The sequence below is a fragment of the Primulina tabacum genome, chromosome 10, assembly GCF_025594145.1.
Source record: "Primulina tabacum isolate GXHZ01 chromosome 10, ASM2559414v2, whole genome shotgun sequence".
NCBI classification, from domain to species: Eukaryota; Viridiplantae; Streptophyta; class Magnoliopsida; order Lamiales; family Gesneriaceae; genus Primulina; species Primulina tabacum.
This window is the reverse complement of record NC_134559.1, coordinates 4,476,102-4,501,640: the sequence shown is the minus strand read 5'-3', so window position 1 is coordinate 4,501,640 and position 25,539 is coordinate 4,476,102. Positions and strand designations below refer to the sequence as shown.

Sequence of the window (25,539 nt, the reverse complement as noted above, 5' to 3'; positions counted from 1 at the left end):
CAATCGCTAATTAAATTTATGGGCTCAACTAGTGGGCCTGAGGCCCATTACGTAGACCGGACAGATATATACTGAGAAACCCTTTTATAAAACTCCGGCCTAAATCGAAAGTATCGGTAAATCACCTTCCCAGGCGCCATCAAAACCCGTTAACTCAGAACCGGAGACATGGGAAAGAGGAAGACAATGAACGGCGGCGGCGGCGATAGCCAGCACTCTCCATCCACAGTATTCGTCGCGAATTTACCTTTTTCGCTTACCAGCGCTCAGGCACACTTCCATTTTTGTCTCTCTGTTTGCGTGTGTATGCGCGCGCCGCGTGTTACAAATTACTAGCGTATATCTTGACTGAATGCTTATCTCTAATTGTTTGAGTTTGTTCTCGTATTGGTTTTAGCTGGAAGAAACATTCGGTGAGATTGGACCTATCAGAAGGTGCTTCATGGTGACGGAGAAGGGTATGCTTACTGCCTTACGCAATTATAGCAAACTGGCGATTCATAGACTTCATTTTTTTGGCATATTAGTTGATGTTATCTTTCTGTTAAATCTCCTAGAACGCATTATAAGCATGTGATATCTGACGAAGTCAGTGAATTCGAAGTCGAGCAATGATCATTTTCTTCAACTGTTTGTCTTTTGATGACCCAATTCAAATTTTTGTGCTTTTCTTTGTTTTTCGTTTGTTTGTCAGGGTCTAAGGAACACCGAGGCTTTGGCTATGTACAATTGTGAGTCATATTGTTTTTAAAAAAATTAGTCTCTGCATGTAAAACGAGCTAATGCAAGTGGTGATATTTGAATTTAATGGTAATATAGTGCTGTCGTTGAAGATGCTAGCCGTGCAATTGAACTGAAAAATAACTCGATCGTTGGAGGTAGAAAGATTGTCGTCAAACAAGCTATGCATCGAGCTTCCCTCGAGAAACGCCGACCAAAAGAAAATCAAGGTCTATATCTATGCAACCTTCTCTATTTGTACGAAAAACCTTATCCGAAATAACATATGTAACTGTAAAGCTTTTGCTTTTAAAACTTTCCAATCCATAGTTCATCTTGAAGATGCTGTCCAGACGAAGAATGATAAGGATATTTTGACTGCAGAGACAGACAAGCTTGGACAGCCTTCAAATCTCCAAGCAAAAGGTTAACCACGAGATTGCTGATTTGTGGATGCTAAGATTATTATATTTCTTTTTTAATCAATTTTTGTGATGTCTTGAATTGTAACTAATCAGGCAAATTAACGGTAAAAGGAGAAGGAAACGCTGTATCAAATGGTCCACCCGATGGACATAATTCTGAAAAACAACGGTATTGTTCAACATATTTTATTTATGAATCTTGTTATCGTGTACTTATTCTTTTGGGTGGGCAATCTAGGACAAGCAATTATATGTAAGCGTTGTACAAAATACACAATAAGTTGGTAGACATAAATTATTTGAGGGATTGTTTGGTAGGACGGACTATCTAGGGAGGAGTTTGGGTTTCCATCCTTCATTTGATAAAGTTTAACGTGGAAAAATTGGACAACAGAAGAATTTTATTGTTGAATTTGTTACCATTGGTTTTATAAATTGAAATATAGTTTGCCTTTTATTCCCCCCCTTAGTTTTTGACTTGGTAATAAATTGTAACCATTATAAACAGGGTTGCTAAGACAGTTGTATTTGGTGGTCTTCTTGACAATAACATGGCCGACGAAGTTCATCGGCGAGCTAGGGGTTTTGGAACAGTATCGTCTGTCATTTACCCTCTTCCAGAGGAAGAACTTGACCAGCATGGTAAAGGCATTTATTTCAAATTTTGCTCAATCTAGCAACAGAATCAATTATTTGAATGCTGATGGATAAATTGTTCCAATACGTTATCTCTGTCTCTATTTGCTAACATGAAACATGTGTCAGAACATATTTGCCTTTTTTCCGGCATTCTGCATAAAATATCACCCAAATGTTCCAAGAATCCATCTCCATTGTACGTTGATGAAAATCATTTTGCTACATTTTTATTTCCTCAGTGTTACCTACCTGGAAAACATTAGCATTTCTGGAAATTTTTTCATCCTTTTGCTGTCTACTTGGGCATTTTCTACCAGTTTGCATTAGTCGTGCTTGGAGTACTTGAATGTTTTGCATTTATGCTTACATGTTTATTTTCAGTATTCATATTGATAGTTTCTTACAGTTGCATACTTTGATGTTAAGTACTTCGATACACAGTTCCTCCTTCATGCGCTCATATTACTGCACCAATCTATTTGTCTCAAGAAAATGTATTTTTAGTGGATGCCTATATGCCTGAAATATGTCATATGACTCATATCTTGCAGGGCTGGCTCAAGAAGGGTGTAGAATGAATGCTTCATCAGTACTGTTTACCAGTGTGAAATCAGCTTGTGCGTGTGTTGCAGCACTGCACCAAAAAGAGATACATGGAAAATCTGTCTGGGCACGGCAGCTTGGTGGAGAGGTAAAGATTATTATCTTTTGTTTTTTTTATAATGTTATAGTACTTGTAAGATTTAATATCACTTCTTATTTTAGCCTCTTGTGCTAGCAAGTGTGGTCAAACTTATATGATAAGTATTACCAAATTTTTATCACACTTCTTTCTCCTGCGCAAACTTTACTTTAACTGTTAATACACATTTTGAACTTAAATCTTGAAAGTCTGTGGTGCAAAGTTTTATAGAAATGGTAAAGTTCTACTGTGTCGCTACGATGACTGTGAAGGTAAGTTTATCACACGGAAAGGAAAGAGAGGTATGGGGTTTCTCTCGGTTTTTAGCTTAATGGGACTCCAGTGGGAGGTTCACACGATGGGCTATTTTTCTCAGTGGTAGAGCATGCCGCAATTATTTTAGTTTTTCAAACATGATGCAAAAATTGTACATGAAGCTGATGCGCCAATGCGCCGCCTGTTGCATTGAGTTTCAGTCAATGGTTTCTAGTTAATATTGGTTTAATTCAAAATTGGGTAAATATAATATATTTGTGATGAGGAAGCATGATGATGGCGGATTGCATAATGCAATTATGCAAACATGCCCAGCTTCGAAACCATGTTCTGATAGTAAATTCTAATTTAAAAATCACTTTGGTCGATTCAGTATCTCTAATTGCTTCAGTTTCTGGCATGGTATCTACATAATGTTGTCATATGAATACTTAAGTAGATAAATTGGTGGTATATTCTTCAATGTAAATAGCAAGTACCCTTTTTGGTTATTAGCAACAAAATTTAGCTTTCAAGCAATGAAAAATTGTTTCTGATGTATGATGTATTACTTTCGTTATTGATATCAACTTACAGTGATAAACTTTTTTAATGTTGATCAGGGCTCTAAAACCCAAAAATGGAAACTTATTGTCAGGAATCTCCCTTTCAAGGTTCTTTTTTTCTCTCTCTAGTTTTTTGAAGTTAAATTTGATAACTAGTCAATGTACCTTGGAAAATTGTGGACGCCATATGTTTTTAGGTGCTAAATGCTTGAAAGATCTCTGTAAATCATACTGAACAGCACCTTCCCGACGAGTCATCTACTTAAAAGGAACTTCCCCGCAGTGTGCTCTTCCTTGAATTATTCGTTCATGCAATACTTATTGAATACGAAGAAAAAATGCAGGCCACACAGACCGAGGTTAAAGATATGTTTGCTGCTGAAGGATTTGTCTGGGATGTTTTTGTCCCTCAAAATTCTGAGATGGGGTAATCCTTCTAATTCATGAAGCATGCACTTAATGCACTGTTTTCCATTCTCCATGTAGATATTTTATTCTCGTGCTTTTGCAGGTCATCTAAAGGATTTGCATTTGTTAAATTCACATCAAAACAAGAAGCGGAAAATGTATGTGAATTTCTCCCTGACTAATGACCATCAAGAGGATCTTGCTATAAGTTGTCCCCCAATGTGGTCAATACAACTATCAACCCAGGAAGTTGATTCTCAGACTTTCCAATACCATGTACTTTAATTATATTCCCTTAGGGAAGAATTAGAAAATTAGGGGACAGATAAAGACATTTGTAAGAATTCCCAGTTGCTTAATTTTGTGTTTAGTGCACCTTGAAGTAGGACTTGTAAGTTGTATATGAGATAATTCGTTTGGCAGTTGTGCGGTGAACCATTTTTTATGTGCGTGATATTTCTCCGAGTCTTAATGTGAGATCAGTATAAAAGCACTTGCTTAATTCTCATTTATATCATGTATATTTTATTACTGAGGAAAAAAAGTACATGACCTAAAGCCCTAAACCAAATCCTGCATTGTATGCATCTTAGTAGTTTTTCTTCAGATTGTAGCGCTTCAATTCTTGCGCAAATATGGATTCATAGCTAATGTTTTTAAAAATTCCGGCATCTTCAAACATTTCTCGACCTTTCTTAGTTAAATGATATTATCATTCTTGGCATACATGCTTATGCAGGCTATCCAGAAGTTCAACGGGAAAAAATTTGGGAAAAGGACAATTGCGGTTGACTGGGCTGTCTCGAAAAAAGTCTATACCTCGGTTAGCAATTCTGTTACTGCTGTAGAAGATGGTAATTATCTTTCTCCCTGTAGTTAACCTATTCTATCTGCCGCTATTTATTTATTTATTTTTATAATAAGCATGCAAAATTCCTGTAGCTTAGTCCATTTATTGTATCTTGCATTTTGTTTGATAGATTCACCTGGAATTTTGTAAAGAATAATGACAAAACGTTCTTGATATTTTCTGATTCTAATTTCCTGGCAATTCTTAATTCGTGCTTTTAAGATTCTGTACAAAATTTTTTTACATAATACAAGTTTTGATTTGACAGGGAAGAATGAAAATGATGGAGAAGCTGATATTGATAGTGAGTCAGCGGATAACGATGTGGAGGTGGTGGAAAAATCACAAGAAGCTGATAATGGTGATGTTGCTCTGGATGTGTCTGAGGAAAATGACAGTGAAAGTGAAGTTGATTTTGAGGAAGAGGCGGAGATTGCTAGAAAAGTTATGAATAACCTCACGTCATCATCTTCTAGAAATGTTTTTGGAGATGAGGAACACCAAGGACAATTAAACGGGAAAAACGATGATGAATCAGTTGAGGTAGAAAACAAATATTCTGATGCATCAGCAAAACCAACATTGGACTCTACAAGATCTAAACTAGTAAACGCAAAATCAGTTGAAGGAGATGATGAGTTGCAGAGGACCATTTTCATTACCAATCTTCCTTTTGATGTTGACACCGAAGAAGTGAGGCAACGTTTTTCTGCATTTGGTGAAGTGCAGTCTTTTATACCAGTTTTTCATCAAGTCACCAAGTAAGAACATGGCTTTGTCTGAAAGAAGTTTTGCATGTTTTACTCACTTTGTCGACTTCTGCTGTGTTTCTGCAGGCGACCCCGGGGAACTGGTTTTCTCAAGTTTAGGACAAACGATGCTTTCAATGCAGCATTTTTGGCAGCCAGTGCTGAATCTGGTCTTGGTATCTTCTTAAAAGGTAGAAAGCTAACTGTCCTGAAGGCTTTGGACAAGAAAACAGCTGATAATAAGGCATTGGAGAAGGCCAAAAAAGAAGATCATGACCACCGAAATCTTTACCTGGCAAAGGTTGATTTGAAGTTTTTTTCAAAAAAAAATTCAAATTTTCTGTTTAGGAGATAGTTCTAATGTTTTTTCATGTGTTTTTTCATATACAGCTACTTCGACATCAATTGTGTTTTGTTGCTAAAAAAACAATCAATTGTGTTTGGTGTACTTTTATTTAACAGGAGGGCCTAATCATGAAAGGGACACCTGCTGCTGAAGGAGTTTCAGAGAAAGATATGTCAAAGCGCCAGAAGTAAATATTTTATATATTTTAGAATAATTATTTAATACATGGAAGAATTAATATCTAAAGATTAAGCGCAGAAATGACGCCTCAGTGTTATCAACCACAGTTTTCGCCACGTGTTGATAGAAACTCCATTTTCTCTTTGCTATTCATTTTGTTCTGATTCTGATTTATATCGCAGCTTGTATGAGAAAAAGATGACCAAGCTTCGTTCCCCAAACTTTCGCGTGTCGAGGACAAGGCTAATTGTCTACAATGTGCCTACCACAATGAAAGAAAAAGATTTAAAACAACTTTTTATAAGTGCAGTTGCCTCTCGTGCCAAAAAGCAAAAACCCTCAATTCAGCAGGTCAGATAGGTTTCTTAAACCTATATTTGTTTCTTTTTTGCTATTCAGATGTATTTTTGACCAGGTCGCACTCGCAGATAAAGCTTTTGGAAGACAAAAAAAAAGTAGAGAATGGAGAAAAAAGTGGTCGAAGAGGAGTTGCTTTCATAGAGTTCACAGAGCATCAACACGCACTCGTGGCCCTGAGAGTTCTTAATAACAATCCTGGTAAGGTGTTTTCTGAGCTTGTGATAAACCTTCTTTTCTCTTCTGTATTGGAAGATCACAAATTTTCAACCAGAATGTGCTACAGTGTGCTTAATTAATTGCAGGCACATTTGGTCCTGAACGACGCCCAATTGTGGAGTTTGCTATAGACGATGTCCAGAAATTGAAGCTTCGTAAAGAAAAGATTCAATATCAGCAGCAGGCTTCTCTCAACAACAGCACAGAGGATTTGCAGCAAAAAGTTCGTGTAACAAGCTCAGAGCATTCCCCTACAAACATGAGGCCGAGGAAGCGGAAAATCAGAGATGATGATGCATCAGCAAAGACATTTGTCAATAAAAAAGGGAAATCGGAAAACAGATTTCGTGGAGCAAACCCCAATAATGAAAGCAGTTTCAGTTTGACCGAGGAAAAATCTCAAAGCAGCACGGTGCTTCATCCCTCATCGAAGAAAAAGTTGAAACAGTCAAAAGAGAAGGTTCAAAACCAGCAGAACGGAGGGAAACACGGTGGGACAGATCCATTACAGAAGGATAATACGCCGAGCATTAAGCAAGAACATGTTGAACCCGCAGGCAAACATAGAAAAGGATGGGCTTTCAAAGGCCAGTTTGAACAATCAAAAGAGGGCATCAATCCAAGGAACAGAAAAAAGGGCCAAAAGAACAATGCAGTGGGGAAGGACATGGTTGATAAACTTGACTTGTTGATTGAACAGTACCGATCCAAATTCACACAGAACGATTCTCTTCGAAGTGATGACAAGAAGCAAGGCTCTAAGAGACTTAAAAGGTGGTTTGAATCATGATTTCGTTACAGGCTCTTAAGTTCAATTAAAGGAGGCTATGTTTCATGGATAATTAAGAATTATAACTTAGCTTAAGTTATAAATTTTCCTTATTTTTGTTTATGTTGGTGGCCGACTAGCCAGGCTCATGGCCTGTAAGTTGATTCCCAAATTCTTAGATGTGGAGTTGGGATAATGTTAGAGTGTATTAGCCTTAATTAAGTTGTCTGCTCGTACAAGTATTTTTTATACGTTGGACTTGAATACTATCAGATCTCCGGCATGCATTTTAAAATGGAGCTCGACTTTTTTTTTCTTCATAAAATGTATTTTATTGAGTATTTCATCATGTAATTTCATAACGTATGTTCCCTTTATTCACGTTCGGAGTAAATAAGGGAATACATAAATAAACCAAATCTCTTCTCCCAGAACACGTTCTCATATAAAGACAAACGACTTCAACCTATCCAATGTCTTTAATTTGCGTACACATGTAAAAGATTTACTGCAGATGCAAACAAACACTAAACCATCGTATTACTTCTCCAATTGGAAGAATCGAGAGTACACATCTTTGTGTGGAAAGCCACCAGAAAGCCTGAGATTCAAGAGATGACTTTTTTCTTATTTAAACGTGACCTGAATATAATTCCTATATCATGAGAGCCAATGGCTCCACCTTTGGGCTAATGAAAACATAAAAATGGCGAAGATGTGATTTTAAAGAAAGAACTTGAATCAAGATTCTGAGCTGGTAGAGTCGCTGACAGGATGCCAGTATCTATTGGAAAACCACATGGAATCAGCTTGTACGGCATATCCGTCCTGATTCCTGTGCCAACTGTAGTAAGCATGGGTTCTGTTCTTGATATCGAAAGTGGCGTGGCCAAAGCTCGCCTCCCTAAAAGCTGAGTACTTAGGCTGTGGCTCTGTCATGCTGAAATATAAACATAAAAAATATGTTAGCCTTTTCATTCGTTTGGTCTTGAATGTAAATTAAAGCATGTAGGATTGAATCTTAGTAAACTGGTGGTCTTACTTTGTGGCCAAGCCTTCAAGATTCCCTCCATCTCCGATGGTTATGTACACAGGGGCAGACAAATCGTGCACGGGTGTGCACAACCCGTTTACAACATTGTATGCAATGTTAGAAACACGTTCCTGCAAATACAAGATAAGAACTTGCTAATAAGCATCAACGCTGTTGAAAATGAGAGAATAATTCCAGAAAAGATGATAATAATAAGGAAAATTTGCATACTGATCGTTCGTATGCATGAACATGACCAGCAAAAACCACGTCCACTTTGTAATTAACAAACCATGCCTCATACATGACTCTCATGGATTCCCCTTCCAAGAAATGGTAGTTATAGCTGTTATACCATGGAGAGTGCATCATAACAATCAGCCATGGTGTCTCACTCCTGTTTACTTTTGGTAGCTCTGCTTCCAGCCATTTATACTGAGGAGTATATTTTCCTCAAAAAGGGCAAAAAAAAAACAACATATGATGCATTATATCACGAATCAGATAAAATTAGAGCTAGGATAATTCTTTTTTCAATTTCCATGTTCATATCACGTCATTTTCTATACTGAATGAGTACTCATCAGTTATCCTATATTCTTACCGTATGCAGAATACGAGGACAAAACGATGATGTATGCTGAAGCCCTCTTGATAGAATACCAAAAGGGAGCTGTACTAGTAGATGCCTTGTAAGGAACATGGTACCGACGAGTATAAGGCTTGAAGGGCTTCGTCTCGCCCTGCAAAAACATATCAAATTCCATTAAATTTTTAGTTTTTTGTTTTTGTTTTTGAAAACCGAGTATTTTCAAGTGTTATAAACTAATGAAAGCAAACTTACAATATCAGGAGCGAAATCAATCTCGTGATTTCCCGCGGTCCAAATCCAAGGTTGATAAGCAACACTTCTCTCAACAAATCGTCCCCACGTATCCCATCTCACATTATCGTGAAAAGGGTAGTTGTCAGCATAAGACAAATCCCCAACGAACAATACAGTCTGTCCCTTCTGCGGGTTATTCTCATAATGTGTAAGAGTAATGTTGGAGTCATAACTCTGGCCAAGATCACCTGCAATGAACCAAACCCAGTAATTGAATCCGGATAACTTGCAACAATAGAAGAATGTACTTTGGAGATTTCGATGCTTTTGTAAGAACACACAGAATTTCATGGTGACCTTTTTTTTTTCCAAAACAAGAGGGTGGGGTGGAACAGAACAGGCTTCTTATTTCACCTCTGAAAGTTCTCAGAATGTCAGGATAGGCTCGTGACCGTTAAATTCTGTAGGCAGTGTGTTTGTGCTTCATTCGTGAGAATACAAAAAAAATTATCTTTTTAAAATTTCACAAGGAGAGCGGAATGCAATTCATCAAACTATACTACATGAATATCTCAAACTTTTCCCCCAACTACCCATTTGATATAGAACTTCATTTGATCTATTCAACCAACTATTTATACAAGCCAGAAAGAATGTCATACCAATAAGTCCAAAAGTGTACGGCACATCGGGGCCAACTTCCGGTGGCGTAACAAACCAAAACCTCCTCGTAACCGGATCAACTCCAAGCTCATAGTAGTATTTGGTGTCATACTGTCCACAAAAAAAAGTGAATACATCATTTTACTATATTCCTCCACAGCTAGATATAACACTACTGCAACTCAAACAGTATTAAAGAAACAATAAGTTAATTCACCTCCAATTTCTTGATAACGCAATGATGAATATAACCAGAGGTATAATTGTAAAATTTGTACTTGGTCGTACTTCCTTTAGCCTTGTTCTTGTGCTGCTCATTGTTTTCGGGCCAATACCAAACTGTGCTTGAACCAGCCTCATCCATTGTAACCCATGATATAATCACTCCTTTTCCCTCATGATCCCCTTGTGTTATATGTACCTTCAAACACAATAATCAATACACACACCACACACACACACATGCATATATATAATATATAATGTATTTTAAATTGCACCTATCTAGTGAATTCCAAAAGGGGATCACTGGCTTCAGCTTAGATTACAAAACCAATTTAAAAAAAAAGAATAAATATAAAGACTAAGGAGTCGTCATAAATAGAAAATAAAAAAGCTTGGAAGGACGGCAAAAATGGTGGCAAAAGGAAACCTGCTGGGGTGCATTATAACCGGGCGGCTCTCGGAAGACATCACTGTCAAGAGGCATATCGATTGTTTTCTCCACTTTCCGCACAAACCCACTGGTCGATCCTCCATTACACAGAACCGCAGCGTTCACAACAACACCCAGAAAGGCCAGCACAATCTTCGTCGTCCCCGGCGCACAACCCATCCCGTTATCGTGTGCACCAAGAACCGAAACCTGCGCACCTCTAGCTTGCTTCCTCTCCCTCTCTTCAACAAAAGCTGCAAATGCTTTTCACAGATTCACACACAGAATTAATGGGGGATCACTGTGTGTGTTTACATTTTATACAGGTGTGGGAAGAAGTTGACTCGAAATTCATGCGGTCCTGATGAATGGTAATCTGAATTAACGGGGAATATTCACGAGTTTATACGAATTATCTCCCCAAATGCGTACGTTGACTTTGTTATTCGCGGGAGACGGGTTTTTTAAAACCACGACTTTTGGTATAATTCGATTCTCTCTATATTGTAATCATCATTAAATAATTGGAAATAATCTTGAATATCATGTAAAATTATAAGGAAATTTACAATTTTGGTCACATATGATTGATGCACGTTTTGCGATTTTGGCGACATATTTAGTTTTAATCGAGTATTTTTCAATTTTTGGTGATTTCAATCATTCTGAATATTAACGTGACACTACACATGTTGACATCATGTAAATATTACTTTGGTGCTACATCATCGTGTGGGAAAAAGAATTATAAATTGTTAAGAAATTAAATATATATGTCAGAAAATGAAATTCGATAATATAAAATACCAAAATTGTATATATAATCAAAATTGTAGCTTTCCCTAAATATAATTATACGTATTTGATTTCATAGATAGAGTAACATTTGAGATCGTGATTAGAAATGCAACTGGTTAGGTACCTATCAGGTCTTTTGACCCTAGAGTGGCGTATTATCCCCGTAACATGGAATGACTAAAATTCGACGATACATGATTTATCATACAAGTATTGCAACTATTTTTTTTTAAAAAATGACATCATCAAGTATATTTCAAATAAAATTAAGTGATCAAAATTAAAAAATAAAATACTCCAAGTTTCACATTAAATTGGCCAAATCTTGGTTATCCTACCTCTACCTAGGATCGAATTTCCAGATAATATCATGATCGTCTAGATTAAAAAATATTACCCGGTTGCGAAAAAAATCAACGGTAAGGACTAGAATATGCCGTTTGTCGCGAACTAGAAGTTCTATAGGACTTTCCGAAAAATTAAAAAATTTGAACGAAACGCATGGTTACTGCAAATATATAGTTCAATATTAATTCCTTTTATTGATTTAATTACTTAATCATCGGACTCATTAATAAATTATGTAATACCTTATCAGCTCTCGTATTATATATTTAATTAATACTGGTTTCTCTGTATGAGAACATCTTAGATTTTTTTTTGTTGCTTTCGTCTGTCATCGATCGATTTACGAAGATATAATTACTTTTTCTAGTTATTTAGATAAAGTTATAATTAAAAAAATTCCACGTAAATTATTATTCAAATTATCTTGCGTTGAATTGTAGCACATATCCTTATCCTTATCCCGAGTTTTCTATGCTAGATGGGGAAATTCACGTCATGCATATAGTGTGATAAATCTCCAGGCATTGGATTTCAAGACAAGGAGTAGGTCCCCATTAAAATATCACAAAACTCTCGTGAGACGGTTTCATGAGTCAATTTTGTAAGACGAATCTTCTATTTGGATCACTCATAAAAAAATAATATTTCTATGTCAAAAAATAATATTTTTCTTGTAAATATGGACAGAGTTGATCCGTCTCTCCGTGAGACTGCCTCACAAAAGATATAGGTCCCTTGTAATCCAATGATTTTAAATTGATACGGTGTAAATCTCTTCAAGTAGTATAGATTTTGCCTATATATCCTACTAATGTTACGGGGTGAATTTCCGGCATCGAAACTAAAATTTTGTGCAGTGGGCTGCCTACTCGATCATTAGATATCAACCTAGCTACAAAATTTTATTATTGTTTTCATAGGGAGATCAACAATAATTTTACTAAAATTGTGTAAACATGCATTTATAATATGTTTGCAGGCATGCATGTGTAAAGTACTGAAAAATGAAAGGAAAGGAAAAGAAGAACCCACAGCCACAGGAAGTGACAATGGACCAGAATGCATTGTTCGTTTAGTCAACTGTTTGTTGAGTTTGAGATTTGTGTGCATGCGCGCGCACCTTGGCCACGGACCATCCAACTAGGCGACAAGGAGTCGTGATGGATCGATCCAGAAAGGAACATCTGCTAGAGACCCAATGGTACAGGAACAATCGGTCGAATAATTCAATCAACATAGGAAAAATATATAAAACACATCATGATAAAGCAAAAATTAAACTTCGAAAGTTCCAATATGTTTACACATAAATGTAGTTGAACAAACTACATAATATGATATCAACTTCATAGGATTTTATCGTGCGCGACTCACGATCGACGTCAATTAGATGGTATCAGTTGGGAATGAGTTTGAAAGGAGGTTTAACGAATGCTGGTGGTGGATCATAGGTTCCATAGTCGTTTGTGTTAACATCAAGAAGAAGTCTTTCGTGTGCATCGTTTGCTTTCTCATGGCTATGTGGTTCCCATGATTTTTTCTCCTGCGATCCAATTTCAAAATTTCCAAACATTATGCCAAATGAAGCCTAAAAAAATACCAAAAATCATAAATAAATAAGCGTAAACCCCTTTTTTGTTTGGAAAAAAAAAATGGAATTTCGACATGCTCGCGTAATTTTTAGTGTGTGTGTGTGTGTGTGTGTATAAAATTTAGTCTAAAATTTATAAATTTATGTGGGTATGAACTCACTTCCTTGGACTCCAGTGAAGCAGATGGCAGACCTGCGTGAAATAAGCAATGGGATTATTGCAATATTCGAAAACCCATACTTGAAGAATTTGTCTTTGCTCTGCCTTTTTCTTCCGAGCAATAAAATGGCTACACAATATAAATTACTCAGGTGGAGTTTATGCGAGTAAAGTTCTAATTTTTAATTTTTTCAAAAGCGTAAAGTTTTAAAATTTTACGTATATAAAAGCATGTGAATTTTTGTTTGTTCTATAAAAAAATTATCTATTTTTTGAAAATATTTAATCATTAAAATATGACAACAAACTTCGACGACGATAGATTTTTATTTAGGAGCCGAAAACAAAAACACAAATCGCATAAAAAAAAAAAAAACCCCTTCTTCATTCAAAGAAGGAAAATATAATAACAAACAACACGATTTCAATAGAATCCTATATCATATTGTGGGAAGAAAAAATCCCAAATAATTTAGAAGAACAAGAAGGAAAAAAAAAACCCATATATGAATAGGTTTATTTCAAAATTTCTTAATGCAAATAAAATTTGAAAACTTGGGACTTTGCCATATTACGGATTAAATTTCAATGTTGTTCTTGTGAAAATTAAGTTACATACCTGAAATAGAAGTGGACGAAATGAGAAACAACACAAGGATGGTTTTCTTGACAAGAAGAATGAGACCCATTTTTTAGGAAAATTTTAAATATTTTTTTCTCCCACTAAGCTGCTGAAGAAGGATTCTTAAAACATGCTGAAATTAAAGTGACAATCGGTTTATTAAAGGCCATATTTAAGCTTTTTATAGCATAGGGTTTGGAAGTATGAAGTTAGGCAAAAATTTGTGTGAGACGCTCTCACGAGTCGTATTTTGTGAAACAGATATCTTATTTGGGTTAGTCCAACGGGCCTGATCGGTTTCGTGACAACACATGGGATGTTGGATCTAGCAGATAGGTAGTATCTATCCACTTGTTATGATCGAATTTACGACAAATTACATGCGTAATGAATTGGTAAAAAAATTGGACATATGAAACAATGTCATGTGCCAGGTTGTTAACGTGAAAGTCAATGTGTAATAGAGAACCCAAATAGCACAAGTTTTAATAACTTGTCGTAATAGAAGTTATAATGTCAAAATGTAATGTTATATGTCATCATTTAAAAAATAAATTGGCATATTCCTACCTTTTAAGAAGATTTCATAAAACATTATTAATTTATTAGCAAAAACTTGTGTGAGACGGTCTCACATGTCGTATTTTGTGAAACAAATATTTTATTTGGGTCATCTATTAAAAAATATTACTTTTTATGCTAAGAGTGTTACTTTTTATTATGAATATCGATATTGTTGAACCGTCTCACAAATAAAGATCCGTGAGATCATCTCACAAGAGACCTTTATTAGTTTATTTTAAATAATACACATAAAAACTGTTTTAATTTTAAAAGAATTTAAAAAATACTTCTAAATGTCTTATAAAATTAAAAATATTTTATAAATGTGCCAAGTATGTTGTAAATTTAGCTTAAATGACTATATATTTAGGGTAATAAAATTTATATGACCAAGGAAATGGGGAAGTCGTGAGGGTAAAGTTGTAAAAAAAATGGTTCTGTGTTAGGTTAATTTATTGAGATATTAGGTTGGCCTAAAAGAGTTTTTGTGGAAGAATAGTGCTTTCGATCATCCAAAACGACATCGACATTGCAACAAACGTCACTCGAAACGACAGTTTGGAGGATGAAGATAAGATTTTTATTAATTACGTTATACGTACCATCAAATCATAATCATTTAATTTATATCAATTTAAAATCATTTTGTATAATAATAGGTTCGATCAAATTCAATTTATTACTTTGTTTATATTACAAAATGTTATTATTTTATTTCTAAATGTCCCTAAATAGTGTTATTGATATCTGTTAAATCGTTTAGAAGTAAGTAGTTCCTTAAGTTTAGAGTAAGATATGAAACAACTTTTGTTATCAACTAGTGTGAGTGAATCAAGATAAGCTCGGCTCAGAACAAAAGATCTTCTTTGTTTTTGATGCCGAGTCTAGATCCAAATCAGTTCGAGATTAATCTAGAGTCGGAATTATTAATGAATCAAATGATCAAACAGTGTGTACTATTATATGTTTTACTTGACGTAGCACGAGCTTAAACGAATAAAGGGTGACAATGTTGTCATTCAAATAATGTAAAAAGTATATTTCCCAATTTAACATCTTATAGAAAACCATATGAAATCATCCAATGTATTCCCATCAGACACTTGATTTACAAATTTTTCCTGTGTGTATATAACATTTTCTCATTTTACAATCCTCAACTCAATAAGGTACATAGTTAAGTGGACAAAAGGGTAGCAGATTTTAAGGTGTAATAGCACCAGCTGTGCTGTTCTTGATTTCTTTGAGCAAGTTTGTTATATTCTCGGTATTATCTTGCCTTCACACCCTGAAAAACATTGGAAAACAAGGTTTCCTTGTCGTAAGAATATTTCACATTTCATTAAAAAAAAAAAGAAGCTTCACTTTTGTCGAATTACAAGATCAAACTTACTCCGAAAATTTTCCCAATTTTCTTCATCCCTTTAGCTCTTAGTCTGAGAACATCCTTTGAAGCACTGGGATCTTTGAGCACCTGGCATAAAGAAACCAGATCTTTCACTAAATTAAAATCTTTTGGATTGACGTTGATTGATAGATAGGCTAATTTCAAGAATTTCGAGCAACATTTTAAGGTATGAAACATTATTGTGCCAACTCTCACGTGCTAGCATTTGGGAAACGTGGTAACCAGTTTGGTATTAGAGTACGTAATCCTAGTATGAAAAACCCTCATATTTTATTAAGTGGGTTTCGAGTTTCTCCTTCTAGGATTTCGTTAAACTTGATTCGCATGCAAATGTACGCCTCAGTGTATTAATTCTAGGTATATTGCTGAACTCAAATTTCCGCGAGTACTGTCCCCAAAAGCTTGAGGTGTTGGAACGTGGCCAAATAATAGTGATGTATTTATGAGATTGATCCTATTTATGATTTGATGAAAAGATAAACTTACCATTTGACATACATGCGATAAGGTCATTTCAACATCTGCCACATTCATCTTCCAGAAAGACTCAAGCATTGAATCTTGAATTTCTTTAGCCTCTTTTGAGGTCTTCGCATCTTTGATCTCTCCTATGTCAAAGCTCTTCCAATGTTCTTGTAGTTTAATGTAGGAAACAGCAGCTGAAACCCAAAATAGAAAAAAAAAAGGTTTAAACTTCATCCAAAAGATTGAATGGATTGAAAAAACATAAACCTCAAAGCATGTGTGAAAGAAAAAAAAATCACCTGAAGATGCTGCAGCTCTCGATTTTCTTGTGTGTCTTTTATCTCGTAACCATTCTTCTACAAATAAAATCTTCAAAAAACGCTTCCCTTTTCCTATTTCTTTTGCAGCTTTCCTTGTGTAAATATAACCGATAACGCGCAGCAGGGCCACACCAAAAGCTGGAAAACACATCAAATGAGTCTCTTCCTTTTATCCATCGTCGTCATGATTTTAATGGCCGTTTAGGTTCTCAAATTGGAATACAGTCTAATTATTCTTTGCCTTCCAAGATTGATCTTGTTTTCTTCAAAATTTTCCACATTAATTGTTTTGATATATTGTAGAAATTTTTTAATAGAAAAGATGGGGATTGGGAAGCAGAAATTGCTCGCACTAACCTATGTGATTGCATGTATGTCACAAAAATCAAACCGTGGAACTTGATGTATTGTAAAGTTCAAAAAATTTGAGTTGCACCCGATTTATTAGCTAATGTTTTTGATATTATAGCAAGTGCAGGATGTTACAATAGGTCTCCAATTCTAGATCATGTGCTAGCTTAATTCCCATTATTTACAAGTTGAAACAATTTTGGTATTCCAGGTTCTTATCTTACTGTTTACGTGTAACATTGATCAAAATATGGTACTTGAATTGTTAGGAAAATTAAATTATTTGAGGAGCACTCCCACTATTAACCATAAAATTTAGCACGTAAGCACTCGGTTCAACATAAATCTAGCCCATAAACTCGAGCAAATATTTCTAACTTCGGTTCAACATAAACCTAGCCCGTAAACTCGAGCAAATATTTCTAACTTGGTTTAGCTAAGAAGTTCAAGGTATCATAAAAAAATATTATCGAGATTAGTTAGTCCAAGCATTGAAATCAAGAACTAATTTGTTTGACTGAAATTATTATTTTTCTATAAGATGGATCCGAAAAAATCATATAGATAAGGCAGAACGCATTATTTAGAATAAATGCAACACAAATTAGCTTACCTTCTTGAGAAAGGCGCTCAACTTCTAAATTTGCCCATTTTACTAAGTCATCGTTTTTCCCTTCAACACATAGTTGAAGTCGATCTTTCAGAGTCTCTACAAGTTTCAGTTCCCTATCCTCTCGAACTGCCTTCACTCAAAGTACTCGAAAGGCTCAGTTGAGAAATCAAAATAAAATCACAACAAAATTTAGGCGCGGATCAAGTATACCTTCATTATCTCATCAAGTTTTGGTTTTTGAACTTCAGGGGATAAGGTCGGATCAAATTCAGGAGGTGGCGAAGAAAGTAACACAAGCTGCCCAACATAATCCTCAAAAATTCCGCTTCCAAACACCTTTCTGAACAGAGCTTTATTATCAACCATAGAGTTCCTGAAGCAATTAGCAAAAAAATTTAAATGTTTGTTAATCTATCTCAGAAATATAACCATATATATCTAAATTATTTTCTGCTTCCACCAAAAATACATTTCACCACACTTTTACATTTCCCTATAGTCGTTATTTTGAATTCAACTTTTCATCACTCCAGAAAATCCTATTATCATAATATATTCTCACTCAATACATTATATTTCATTATTACATTTAAAAACTATAACATAATATATTTTGACAGACACGACAAGACAAATACCATATAACATATATCTCTCAGAATCATAACAAACGTACATTACATTTGCAATCCAAATTCTGAAAATGCATTTTTCATAAATATTTTCTGCAAATGCAGTAAACATATCCAAAAATTATATAAATTTTTATGGCCTTTCATTATTAAAGTTGCATTTAATTTTATCAAAGCAAAGGCAAAGCCTCGTAAAGTCAACTTCTTGTTGTTTAAAAACATACTATCGAATGTGTGATGCAATAATACTACGTGAACAGGAATGATTAACATAACATTATGAAACGCAATAACCAGTCATATATCTTACCCGGAAATTGTTGGCAGCTCCTCATCCTCCATGATTTTTATCGTGTGTAAAATTATGGCCTTGAAAAGAAGTAAAAAATCACTAAATTTCATGCATGCATATGATTATAAATTACGTATATCCCAAATTCAAGCTAGTCATTAAACACATGAATACGCTATAAGAAGAGAAAGACCAAAATATAATACTGGATGCCATACATTTGAACCAGTGAGTTTGGTATTGTAACATGCAGATGTCGATTTTCTTTATCACATACCTAATAGATATCTATCGAACTTCCATGTGATTTAGCACAAAAATCTGATTATTTTTGAAGTTACTTCTTATTCGTGAAACAATAAAAACCTTTCAAACTCAGCATATAAGTCTTAACATTATGATCACCAGTTTGTAAAAATATCAGAACCAGATAGCGAATCCAGTCACTAGAGACAACGCCTTCAAATTCTTCGATCATCAATCCACAACACAACAAGGTATAAGATTTTTAATATCCGCAAAATATAAAAGAATTATAGAGAAAAATTAATCAACATTTGATGGAAAGATCTTGCATAGAAAAGCATACCGCGTGAGGAAAAATAAATGAAAAAGTTAATATAAATTCTATATTCTTGTCACACAGGCATTTCATCAAATAATTTCGTGTTCCATTATGAAATAAACTTTGAATCCTTACCTTTGATTGGTGACCCTATTCAATCTGAGATCCACGCATCAACTTCAAGTCCAATGATTTTATGACATTCAATATCGGCAACCATGGTAACCACCCAACTAAATTGGCCAAAAAAGAAAAAGAAACTAAATCAGATTTCAATTCAAGAATATGCGGCCCCTACCTCCCTCCACGAGAGGGAAAAAAAAGCCATTTTATAAACATCAAGAACCTATTCAATGGAGCCATATTTCACAACAAGAATTCTATGAAAAAAAGAAAAAAATTCCAGCAAACAGGATATAAAGGTAAAAGAAAATGACATCAAATGTTAACGCTTGCATATATTTTCAAGAACCTGAGGATAAATCAAAAATTAAAACCACCAAAAATAACGTAAAATTGTGACCAACAATTCACACACATTAATTATCTACATTGCACAATATCAAATAAAAATGATTAAAGCCGAACGCAGGATGTGAAAAAAAAAAAAAAAAGAGAAATGGAGAGAAAAATACTAACGAGATGGAATTTGAGCTTTGGAAAATTAGGGGAATTCCTGAGCCAAAATTCCCCCTCTTGAATTTCACCTTGGGAAATCAAGATTCGACGTCTCTCTTGGAATCCTTATTGATATTATTTTTTAATTAACACAATTAAAATGATTGTGACATTTTATAGTGGAGCCACTGTACAGTTTACCGTTGATTAATGACGCTGTTAATTTTGTCACGTGAAGGTAGCCGACACATGCAAACGCAATGAAATTTGGGCAGGTCGAGCCGGTCGAGGAGTGATTTTTGTTTTTTACTGCGTCATATCCTTATTTTGTACTATTATATTCCATGTATTTAAAAATGTATTTCGATATTAAAAGTCTATTCGAGTTGTTGAAATAGTTGAGCGTTTGGTTAATAGTTCGTAAATCTCATCAACATTTTAACAGGTAAGTTTGCGCACAGAGTTTGTCGAGTGCGGATTACTTGATTAGCGTGATTTGCATACTGTTAAATTAATCTGGAAACTTATTCAATTACGCATCGAAAATAACGGTTATGGTTCCATAATATGTTTAGCTCGATGGCAACAACATTTTTTTTCGATATATACTGTTCTTTTTATAAGAACAATATGAAATCAATCAAACAATTGAGATTTGAAGGAAACATGCAAAAACCAAAAATCGTAAATCCAAGCTATAGGATGAACTCATGCAGATCCCCGAGCTCGATTCTAAATTAGTCCACCCAACGAGACAAGTGTTTTTGCAAATAATGGTCATAATTTTTACAATGATTTATTTTATATCTTTGTAATTGATCTTATAAGCATGAGACGGTCTCACGAATCTTTATATATGAGACGGGTCAACCCTACCGATATTCACAATAAAAAGTAATACTCTTAGCATAAAAAGTAATATTTTTTCATAAAAGATCCGTAAGACCATCTCACACAAATTTTTGTCTTTCGTAAATAATGGTCAATAACTTTTACAATGATGTTTATTTTACATTTTTTTAATTTATCTAAAAAAATTTTTAAGCATACATGATATACACAGATATCTTAAATTTGTAAAAAAAATCTTATATTCGAGACTTAATTATAAAAATCGTATCTAAAAAAACAACGGTATTCTACTAATTCGCCATGTAATCGAGAGCATCTTTTTCATGGACTCATACTTTGTTCTTTTCTTTACTTTCAACAAAGTCGGTGGAAGTCTCAACAAAATTTGACCTGTTCTCTTCTCCTAGAAAAAAATGAATGCCGTCCCCACGCCCTTGTCTCGTTTTTCACACGATTTTTTTATTTATTTAAAAAAAAATGCAATTTATCCTTTCCTTTATCCTGTGACCTGTCGGTTAGATGCTCTATAGAGGAAGAGGTTCAATTCAAGAATTAAAGTCTTTAATTTCTTCTATGATTTACAATCAAGTAGGAGCAAATGCAATTCTAAAGATTGTGACAAATTTTGTATTTCAATAAAGGGTTAATTACATAAGCTACTCTGTAAAATTTCGAAATTGTCGACCGTAACTATTAACTCTTTCTGTGTTATCTCTTTGAAAACACATACCAATAAAAACAAATTTTTTCGATATTTGAAAACATGAAGATATGTACCCTCAAAATTTAAAAATATGATATGTTAAATTTTATATTAAGACCGTTTTACACTAATTTTTACCTTAATTTATTGTTTAGTTACTTCTGTTATTTTTACCCTATAAGGAGAATAAATCAAGTAAAGGAAATCTGTAAAGAACAATATCAAAGGACTTATTTTCTATAAAGTAATTGACCTAATTTATGTGATTGTTAATTTGATGGATCGAAAAATAAATTTTTAACGTTTAACTTGTCTTATACGAGAGACCAGGCAGAAGCAATGAAAACTTGATATGCATTTTTATATATATATAAAAGTACAAACAAAAATTTGTTTATTGATAAAAATATTTACATAAATAAATATTGAATAAGTCCGAAAACCATCTTATATTATGAATTTACTTCCTAATTGTCAATATATTATTATTTTATTGTTTTCATATATTATTATAATTATAAAATAATATATTATAAAATAAATCAATGCAGAAAGCCAACTATATCAACAGCAGCTGCTGGGAAAAAAAAGGGCTGACTTGGGTCCAAACAGAAATAATTCATGAACCCAGCCGATCTGCCGTATAAAAAGCCGGGTCCTCAGCCAGCATGAAGCCGCCGCTTCCATGGCTCAGAAAGCTCGCTATCTCATTAAGGGAATGAAGCCGGTTGCTCAACTCAGCGACTTGAGCTCCGAGAACGGCGTTCTCGGCCTCGACTCTGAGGTTAAGCTGGGTTGTAGTGTGCAAGCCGGCCAGAATCTGGCTCTTGTTGTCCCTGAGCTGAGCCGCTAGAGTCATCAAGCTATTGACACGGTCCTGCTTCCTCAGCCGGCTCCTACGAGCCGACTCGCGGTTCGAGATCATTCGCTTTCTCTTCTTTTCATCAATCTGTTGGAGATTTCCCTCGGATCCGGGTTTCCGGATCCCGTAACCCGTACCCGAGTCCGATGAATTTGATGACATCCCACTAGAGGAATCCATGATGAAGAACTTAAATTTCAAGATAAGTGCCAAAATTACGGAGTTCTAAATTTTAGCTAAATCCAGATGATTATATGGCTAAATCTTGCTCATATTTCACGAAAAACACCACTTTTTACAGAGATTTAACTAAAATTTAGCAGAACTCGGCTGATAATTTAGTGTGTTGGCTAAATCTTGCTCAGATTCGAACAAAAATACCAAATCATAAAGACAGATTAATCTACGTAAATTTTTGGGTACCCAGATGGGTTTATGATTATTATTAGCACGAGCTTGAATTAATATCCAATAATTTTCGACATAAAATAATTTCCCGCGTGATCTAGTAGTTGATCATCCCGGATAGAACAGATCAGGAAGAATCACGTGATGTAATAGAACCAGTAGAGGAAGACAACCGAGAAGGATTGAACTAGATGGGTTCTTCGCCAGTATGCAGAGATTATAATAAAATCCGAAGAGAAAATTTCAGACAGAATCGCAGACATGAATCTCGAAAATAAAAAAGATCGATGACCGGAGCATTTAACATCAAATTCAAACAAACCCACAAATCAGATATGAGATTCGAGCTAAAAAATTATCTCAATACCGAAAAATATCAAGAAAAAGCTAGAAAATGAATTTCGAAAAACCCTGGTAGGAACAGCTGATTTTGGCAGAGTTTTGAGACAACACAAGAATTTGGTAATAAAACAGATATGACTTAAAAAAGGCCAAAAGGGGGAGAAATCGAAGAGACCGAAGTCCGACAGTGGCAGAATGCCACAAATTTGAGACTACTACAGAGCCTAAAAGAGTGTTAATGGAGGAAAAGAGAGAAAAGAGAGGGAAGTTCATCGCGGGGTTGAGTGCCATTATATAGAACAAAAAAGCAGGTTCAATTATTGAAATCAAACAGAAAATTATTTATTGATTATTAAATTTAAAAAACAAAATATGGATATTGAATGTAGCATGTTAGACTGGAGGTATGAGCTGCCAAAACTGATGGGGCACGTGTGGCTGTTGGCTGGTTGGTATGCAATCGATCGATATTATTAGGGTGTAGGGACGCCAATTGATTGATTCGTGTAAGATTTATTATATTTGTAATAATTTTGTTTATTATATTCATCTTTATGTTTTTATTACTTTTGACTATTCGATTTACATTTTCATCTTTATATTCCTTTGGAAAATCGATTATTTAAATTTTATCCAATTATCTTATTAACATATATAATTATATTATTTTATATGTGAATTATTTCCATAAAATTATACACCGACCATGGACAATTGTCCGATGAGAAAACCCTGAATGAAAAGACTTGTCTTCATTTGAATGAAAAATTCGTTGGTGCATCTCTTGCTCCCAATGTAGTTGATGACTTTGTTTCCTCCATCGTCTGTTAGGTTCTCTTAGTGGTAATCGAACACTTTTTTTCTTAAAAAATTATAGTTAATAATTTAATTAATAAAATCTTAACATTTTGTTTTTTATATCTTAACAAAAAAACATAACCTTATTTTAAATTCAATAAAAAGTAGAGTGATAAAGTGGATAATTAAAAAATAAGGACAAAGTTGAAATTTAAGAAGATATATAAGGATATTTTGAAAAAAATGGAGTATCCCACTTTCTAAAAAAACAACTTATAACCGGTCAAACAAATTATAACCAGTCAAACAAATTATTTTGACAGCTTGTAAGTTATTTGTAATTTTTTACTAAACAAATTATGAGAGCTTATAAATTCTAAAACAAATTGTAAGTTGTTTTTTAGAGCTTATAAGTTCTATCAAATACCCTCTAAATATAGGTTGAGTCGATGCTACCCACAAGGGGACTGCCCCAACCCATACATCATCCGACACGTGGTATTGCTTTACAGCTATTGGACTTATGGGTAGGAGTAATTTTTTTCCTTGAATTGTAATAAATATTAACCTCCCACAAACCATGGTTCGGTCATAGTTGAGAAGAGTGGTAAATATTAATATCCCACCCACAATTTCATCTTCCAGAGGAAAGCGGCGAGCTAGATCTGGAGGCTGGAGTGTTCGAAAGCTACATCCACAGCTGAAGATCGTCGGAACGTTGAACTGGTACGTTGTTCATTGTTACAGTTTGAAAGAGAATTTGAGAGGTACCGTGAAAATTTTTAGGAAAAATGGTGGGAGTCCCAAAATTTGAATGGACATAGATCTAAATCGAGGGTGAGATCTAAATCTAAACCATGGTTACAAAATTACAAAATAAAATAATTTCAAAATAAATAATAAATTATGACACATGTCAGTCATTGAAGGCTCAGGGCACTACCCTTAAGCCCGGGATCGACTTAACCCTAAATATCATATAAGAAATAACAAAATATTAGAAATAGTTTATGTCAACACCATTATTCTACAAAAATAACATTAACTAAGGGGGTTGTATTCAATGTAGGAGATTTATTGACTTTTAATGACTTTTGTAGATTTTAAAAGTCGAGAGATATTCAATCAAGACTTTTGCATACTCTATAGAAGTCTGGTGGTATTCAAAATAGACTTTCATGGAGTTTTAAAAAGTCAAGTGATATTCAACATTAACTTTTAAAAACTCTATAAAAGTCTAGAGGTATTCAAATTTTCAATAGATTTTTAATAATTTCATTGAATTCGTTAACATACAAACATTAAAGCCTAAAGTACAACTATAAATTGTTAAAAATTGTATTTGGTTCAACCCAAGGATTTGGATGTATTTTTAAAACTTCTAACTCATACACAAACTATTTATTTCTCTCTATGTCGCTTCACATCACCTCTCTTCTTATTTTCTCTCCTCTCATCTATATTTATCACTGTCTTAAATTTTCGAAATGTATCTCTATATTTTCATATTTCCTTATCAAATTTTTCATTTTTTGGCTGATTTTTCATTTAATAATTTTTTATTTTAATATCATAAGAAATTTTGAATTATAGATTTGATTTTGTGATTTTTAATTTATGATTTATACAAATTAATGTAATATTCAATAATAATAAAAGATGATACAAAAAATGCCGCTTAATTCTTAATAATTGAATAGTCTCGCAACAACCATATTTTTTAAATTCTTTTTAGCAGTTTCAATTAATGTGTAAACTATGATATTTTTATACAAAATTATATCCACCTAATGATAAATAATATTTTTTCACATGTATATTATCAATTCAAAAACAATGTTACAGATTAATCAATTGATGTATTTTAAAAATTTACAAACATGCA

The 25,539-nt window shown here is 34.2% G+C and overlaps 5 protein-coding genes across 8 annotated transcripts; 1 reads left to right on the top strand and 4 right to left on the bottom strand.

Moving 5' to 3' along the window:
• Positions 1 to 93: 93 nt before the first annotated feature.
• LOC142505325 (uncharacterized) lies at positions 94 to 7,199 on the top strand. 3 transcript variants are annotated; one of them, XM_075618267.1, is made up of 18 exons: positions 94 to 270; positions 398 to 458; positions 695 to 731; positions 820 to 950; positions 1,105 to 1,146; positions 1,239 to 1,314; positions 1,654 to 1,787; positions 2,336 to 2,475; positions 3,345 to 3,395; positions 3,632 to 3,714; positions 3,799 to 3,853; positions 4,435 to 4,549; positions 4,814 to 5,306; positions 5,382 to 5,595; positions 5,757 to 5,827; positions 6,003 to 6,171; positions 6,249 to 6,378; positions 6,483 to 7,199. In XM_075618267.1, exons 1-18 carry the CDS (start codon positions 169 to 171, stop codon positions 7,184 to 7,186), a joined length of 2,808 nt encoding a protein of 935 aa, XP_075474382.1. In that variant the 5' UTR covers positions 94 to 168; the 3' UTR covers positions 7,187 to 7,199. The 3 variants fall into 3 exon arrangements, with proteins under 3 accessions (XP_075474382.1, XP_075474381.1, XP_075474380.1); XM_075618266.1 differs by having other exon boundaries at positions 1,063 to 1,146; XM_075618265.1 differs by having other exon boundaries at positions 1,051 to 1,146.
• A 481-nt stretch (positions 7,200 to 7,680) lies between these two features.
• On the bottom strand, positions 7,681 to 10,655 carry LOC142505326 (purple acid phosphatase 2-like). The gene is made up of 8 exons (XM_075618268.1): positions 10,340 to 10,655; positions 9,905 to 10,108; positions 9,687 to 9,798; positions 9,043 to 9,272; positions 8,803 to 8,941; positions 8,430 to 8,650; positions 8,208 to 8,329; positions 7,681 to 8,105 (listed from the first exon to the last, which is right to left on the bottom strand). Exons 1-8 carry the CDS (start codon positions 10,520 to 10,522, stop codon positions 7,907 to 7,909), a joined length of 1,410 nt encoding a protein of 469 aa, XP_075474383.1. The 5' UTR covers positions 10,523 to 10,655; the 3' UTR covers positions 7,681 to 7,906.
• A 1,937-nt stretch (positions 10,656 to 12,592) lies between these two features.
• On the bottom strand, positions 12,593 to 14,004 carry LOC142506142 (protein CASPARIAN STRIP INTEGRITY FACTOR 2-like). The gene is made up of 3 exons (XM_075619299.1): positions 13,859 to 14,004; positions 13,241 to 13,272; positions 12,593 to 13,031 (listed from the first exon to the last, which is right to left on the bottom strand). Exons 1-3 carry the CDS (start codon positions 13,926 to 13,928, stop codon positions 12,885 to 12,887), a joined length of 249 nt encoding a protein of 82 aa, XP_075475414.1. The 5' UTR covers positions 13,929 to 14,004; the 3' UTR covers positions 12,593 to 12,884.
• A 1,459-nt stretch (positions 14,005 to 15,463) lies between these two features.
• On the bottom strand, positions 15,464 to 19,936 carry LOC142505968 (chaperone protein dnaJ 10-like). 2 transcript variants are annotated; one of them, XM_075619104.1, is made up of 9 exons: positions 19,711 to 19,936; positions 19,207 to 19,304; positions 18,525 to 18,583; positions 17,793 to 17,955; positions 17,583 to 17,712; positions 16,598 to 16,756; positions 16,320 to 16,492; positions 15,819 to 15,899; positions 15,464 to 15,713 (listed from the first exon to the last, which is right to left on the bottom strand). In XM_075619104.1, exons 3-9 carry the CDS (start codon positions 18,554 to 18,556, stop codon positions 15,696 to 15,698), a joined length of 756 nt encoding a protein of 251 aa, XP_075475219.1. In that variant the 5' UTR covers positions 18,557 to 18,583; positions 19,207 to 19,304; positions 19,711 to 19,936; the 3' UTR covers positions 15,464 to 15,695. The 2 variants fall into 2 exon arrangements, with proteins under 2 accessions (XP_075475219.1, XP_075475220.1); XM_075619105.1 differs by lacking the exon at positions 18,525 to 18,583.
• A 1,927-nt stretch (positions 19,937 to 21,863) lies between these two features.
• Positions 21,864 to 22,286, bottom strand: LOC142506038 (bZIP transcription factor 44-like). The gene has a single exon (XM_075619172.1). It carries the CDS (start codon positions 22,284 to 22,286, stop codon positions 21,864 to 21,866), a length of 423 nt encoding a protein of 140 aa, XP_075475287.1.
• Positions 22,287 to 25,539: the final 3,253 nt, after the last annotated feature.

What these genes read in the sequence shown, in the direction of transcription:
- LOC142505325 (XM_075618265.1), top strand. Translation starts at nt 169, where the DNA reads ATGGGAAAGAGGAAGACAATGAACGGCGGCGGCGGCGATAGCCAGCAC. An exon ending in CCTCAAAATTCTGAGATGGG is followed by an intron (nt 3,715 to 3,798) that starts GTAATCCTTCTA and finishes GTGCTTTTGCAG; the next exon opens with GTCATCTAAAGGATTTGCAT. An exon ending in GAAATCTTTACCTGGCAAAG is followed by an intron (nt 5,596 to 5,756) that starts GTTGATTTGAAG and finishes TTTATTTAACAG; the next exon opens with GAGGGCCTAATCATGAAAGG.
- LOC142505326 (XM_075618268.1), bottom strand. Translation starts at nt 10,522, where the DNA reads ATGGGTTGTGCGCCGGGGACGACGAAGATTGTGCTGGCCTTTCTGGGT. An exon ending in GCGTTATCAAGAAATTGGAG is followed by an intron (nt 9,799 to 9,904) that starts GTGAATTAACTT and finishes TTTTGTGGACAG; the next exon opens with TATGACACCAAATACTACTA. An exon ending in TTCATGCATACGAACGATCA is followed by an intron (nt 8,330 to 8,429) that starts GTATGCAAATTT and finishes TTGTATTTGCAG; the next exon opens with GAACGTGTTTCTAACATTGC.
- LOC142506142 (XM_075619299.1), bottom strand. Translation starts at nt 13,928, where the DNA reads ATGGGTCTCATTCTTCTTGTCAAGAAAACCATCCTTGTGTTGTTTCTC. An exon ending in TTCGTCCACTTCTATTTCAG is followed by an intron (nt 13,273 to 13,858) that starts GTATGTAACTTA and finishes TATTTCACGCAG; the next exon opens with GTCTGCCATCTGCTTCACTG. An exon ending in CTTCACTGGAGTCCAAGGAA is followed by an intron (nt 13,032 to 13,240) that starts GTGAGTTCATAC and finishes ATTGGATCGCAG; the next exon opens with GAGAAAAAATCATGGGAACC.
- LOC142505968 (XM_075619104.1), bottom strand. Translation starts at nt 18,556, where the DNA reads ATGGAGGATGAGGAGCTGCCAACAATTTCCGG. An exon ending in AACTTGATGAGATAATGAAG is followed by an intron (nt 17,713 to 17,792) that starts GTATACTTGATC and finishes CTTTGAGTGAAG; the next exon opens with GCAGTTCGAGAGGATAGGGA. An exon ending in GAGAGCTGCAGCATCTTCAG is followed by an intron (nt 16,493 to 16,597) that starts GTGATTTTTTTT and finishes TTTGGGTTTCAG; the next exon opens with CTGCTGTTTCCTACATTAAA.
- LOC142506038 (XM_075619172.1), bottom strand. Translation starts at nt 22,286, where the DNA reads ATGGATTCCTCTAGTGGGATGTCATCAAATTCATCGGACTCGGGTACG.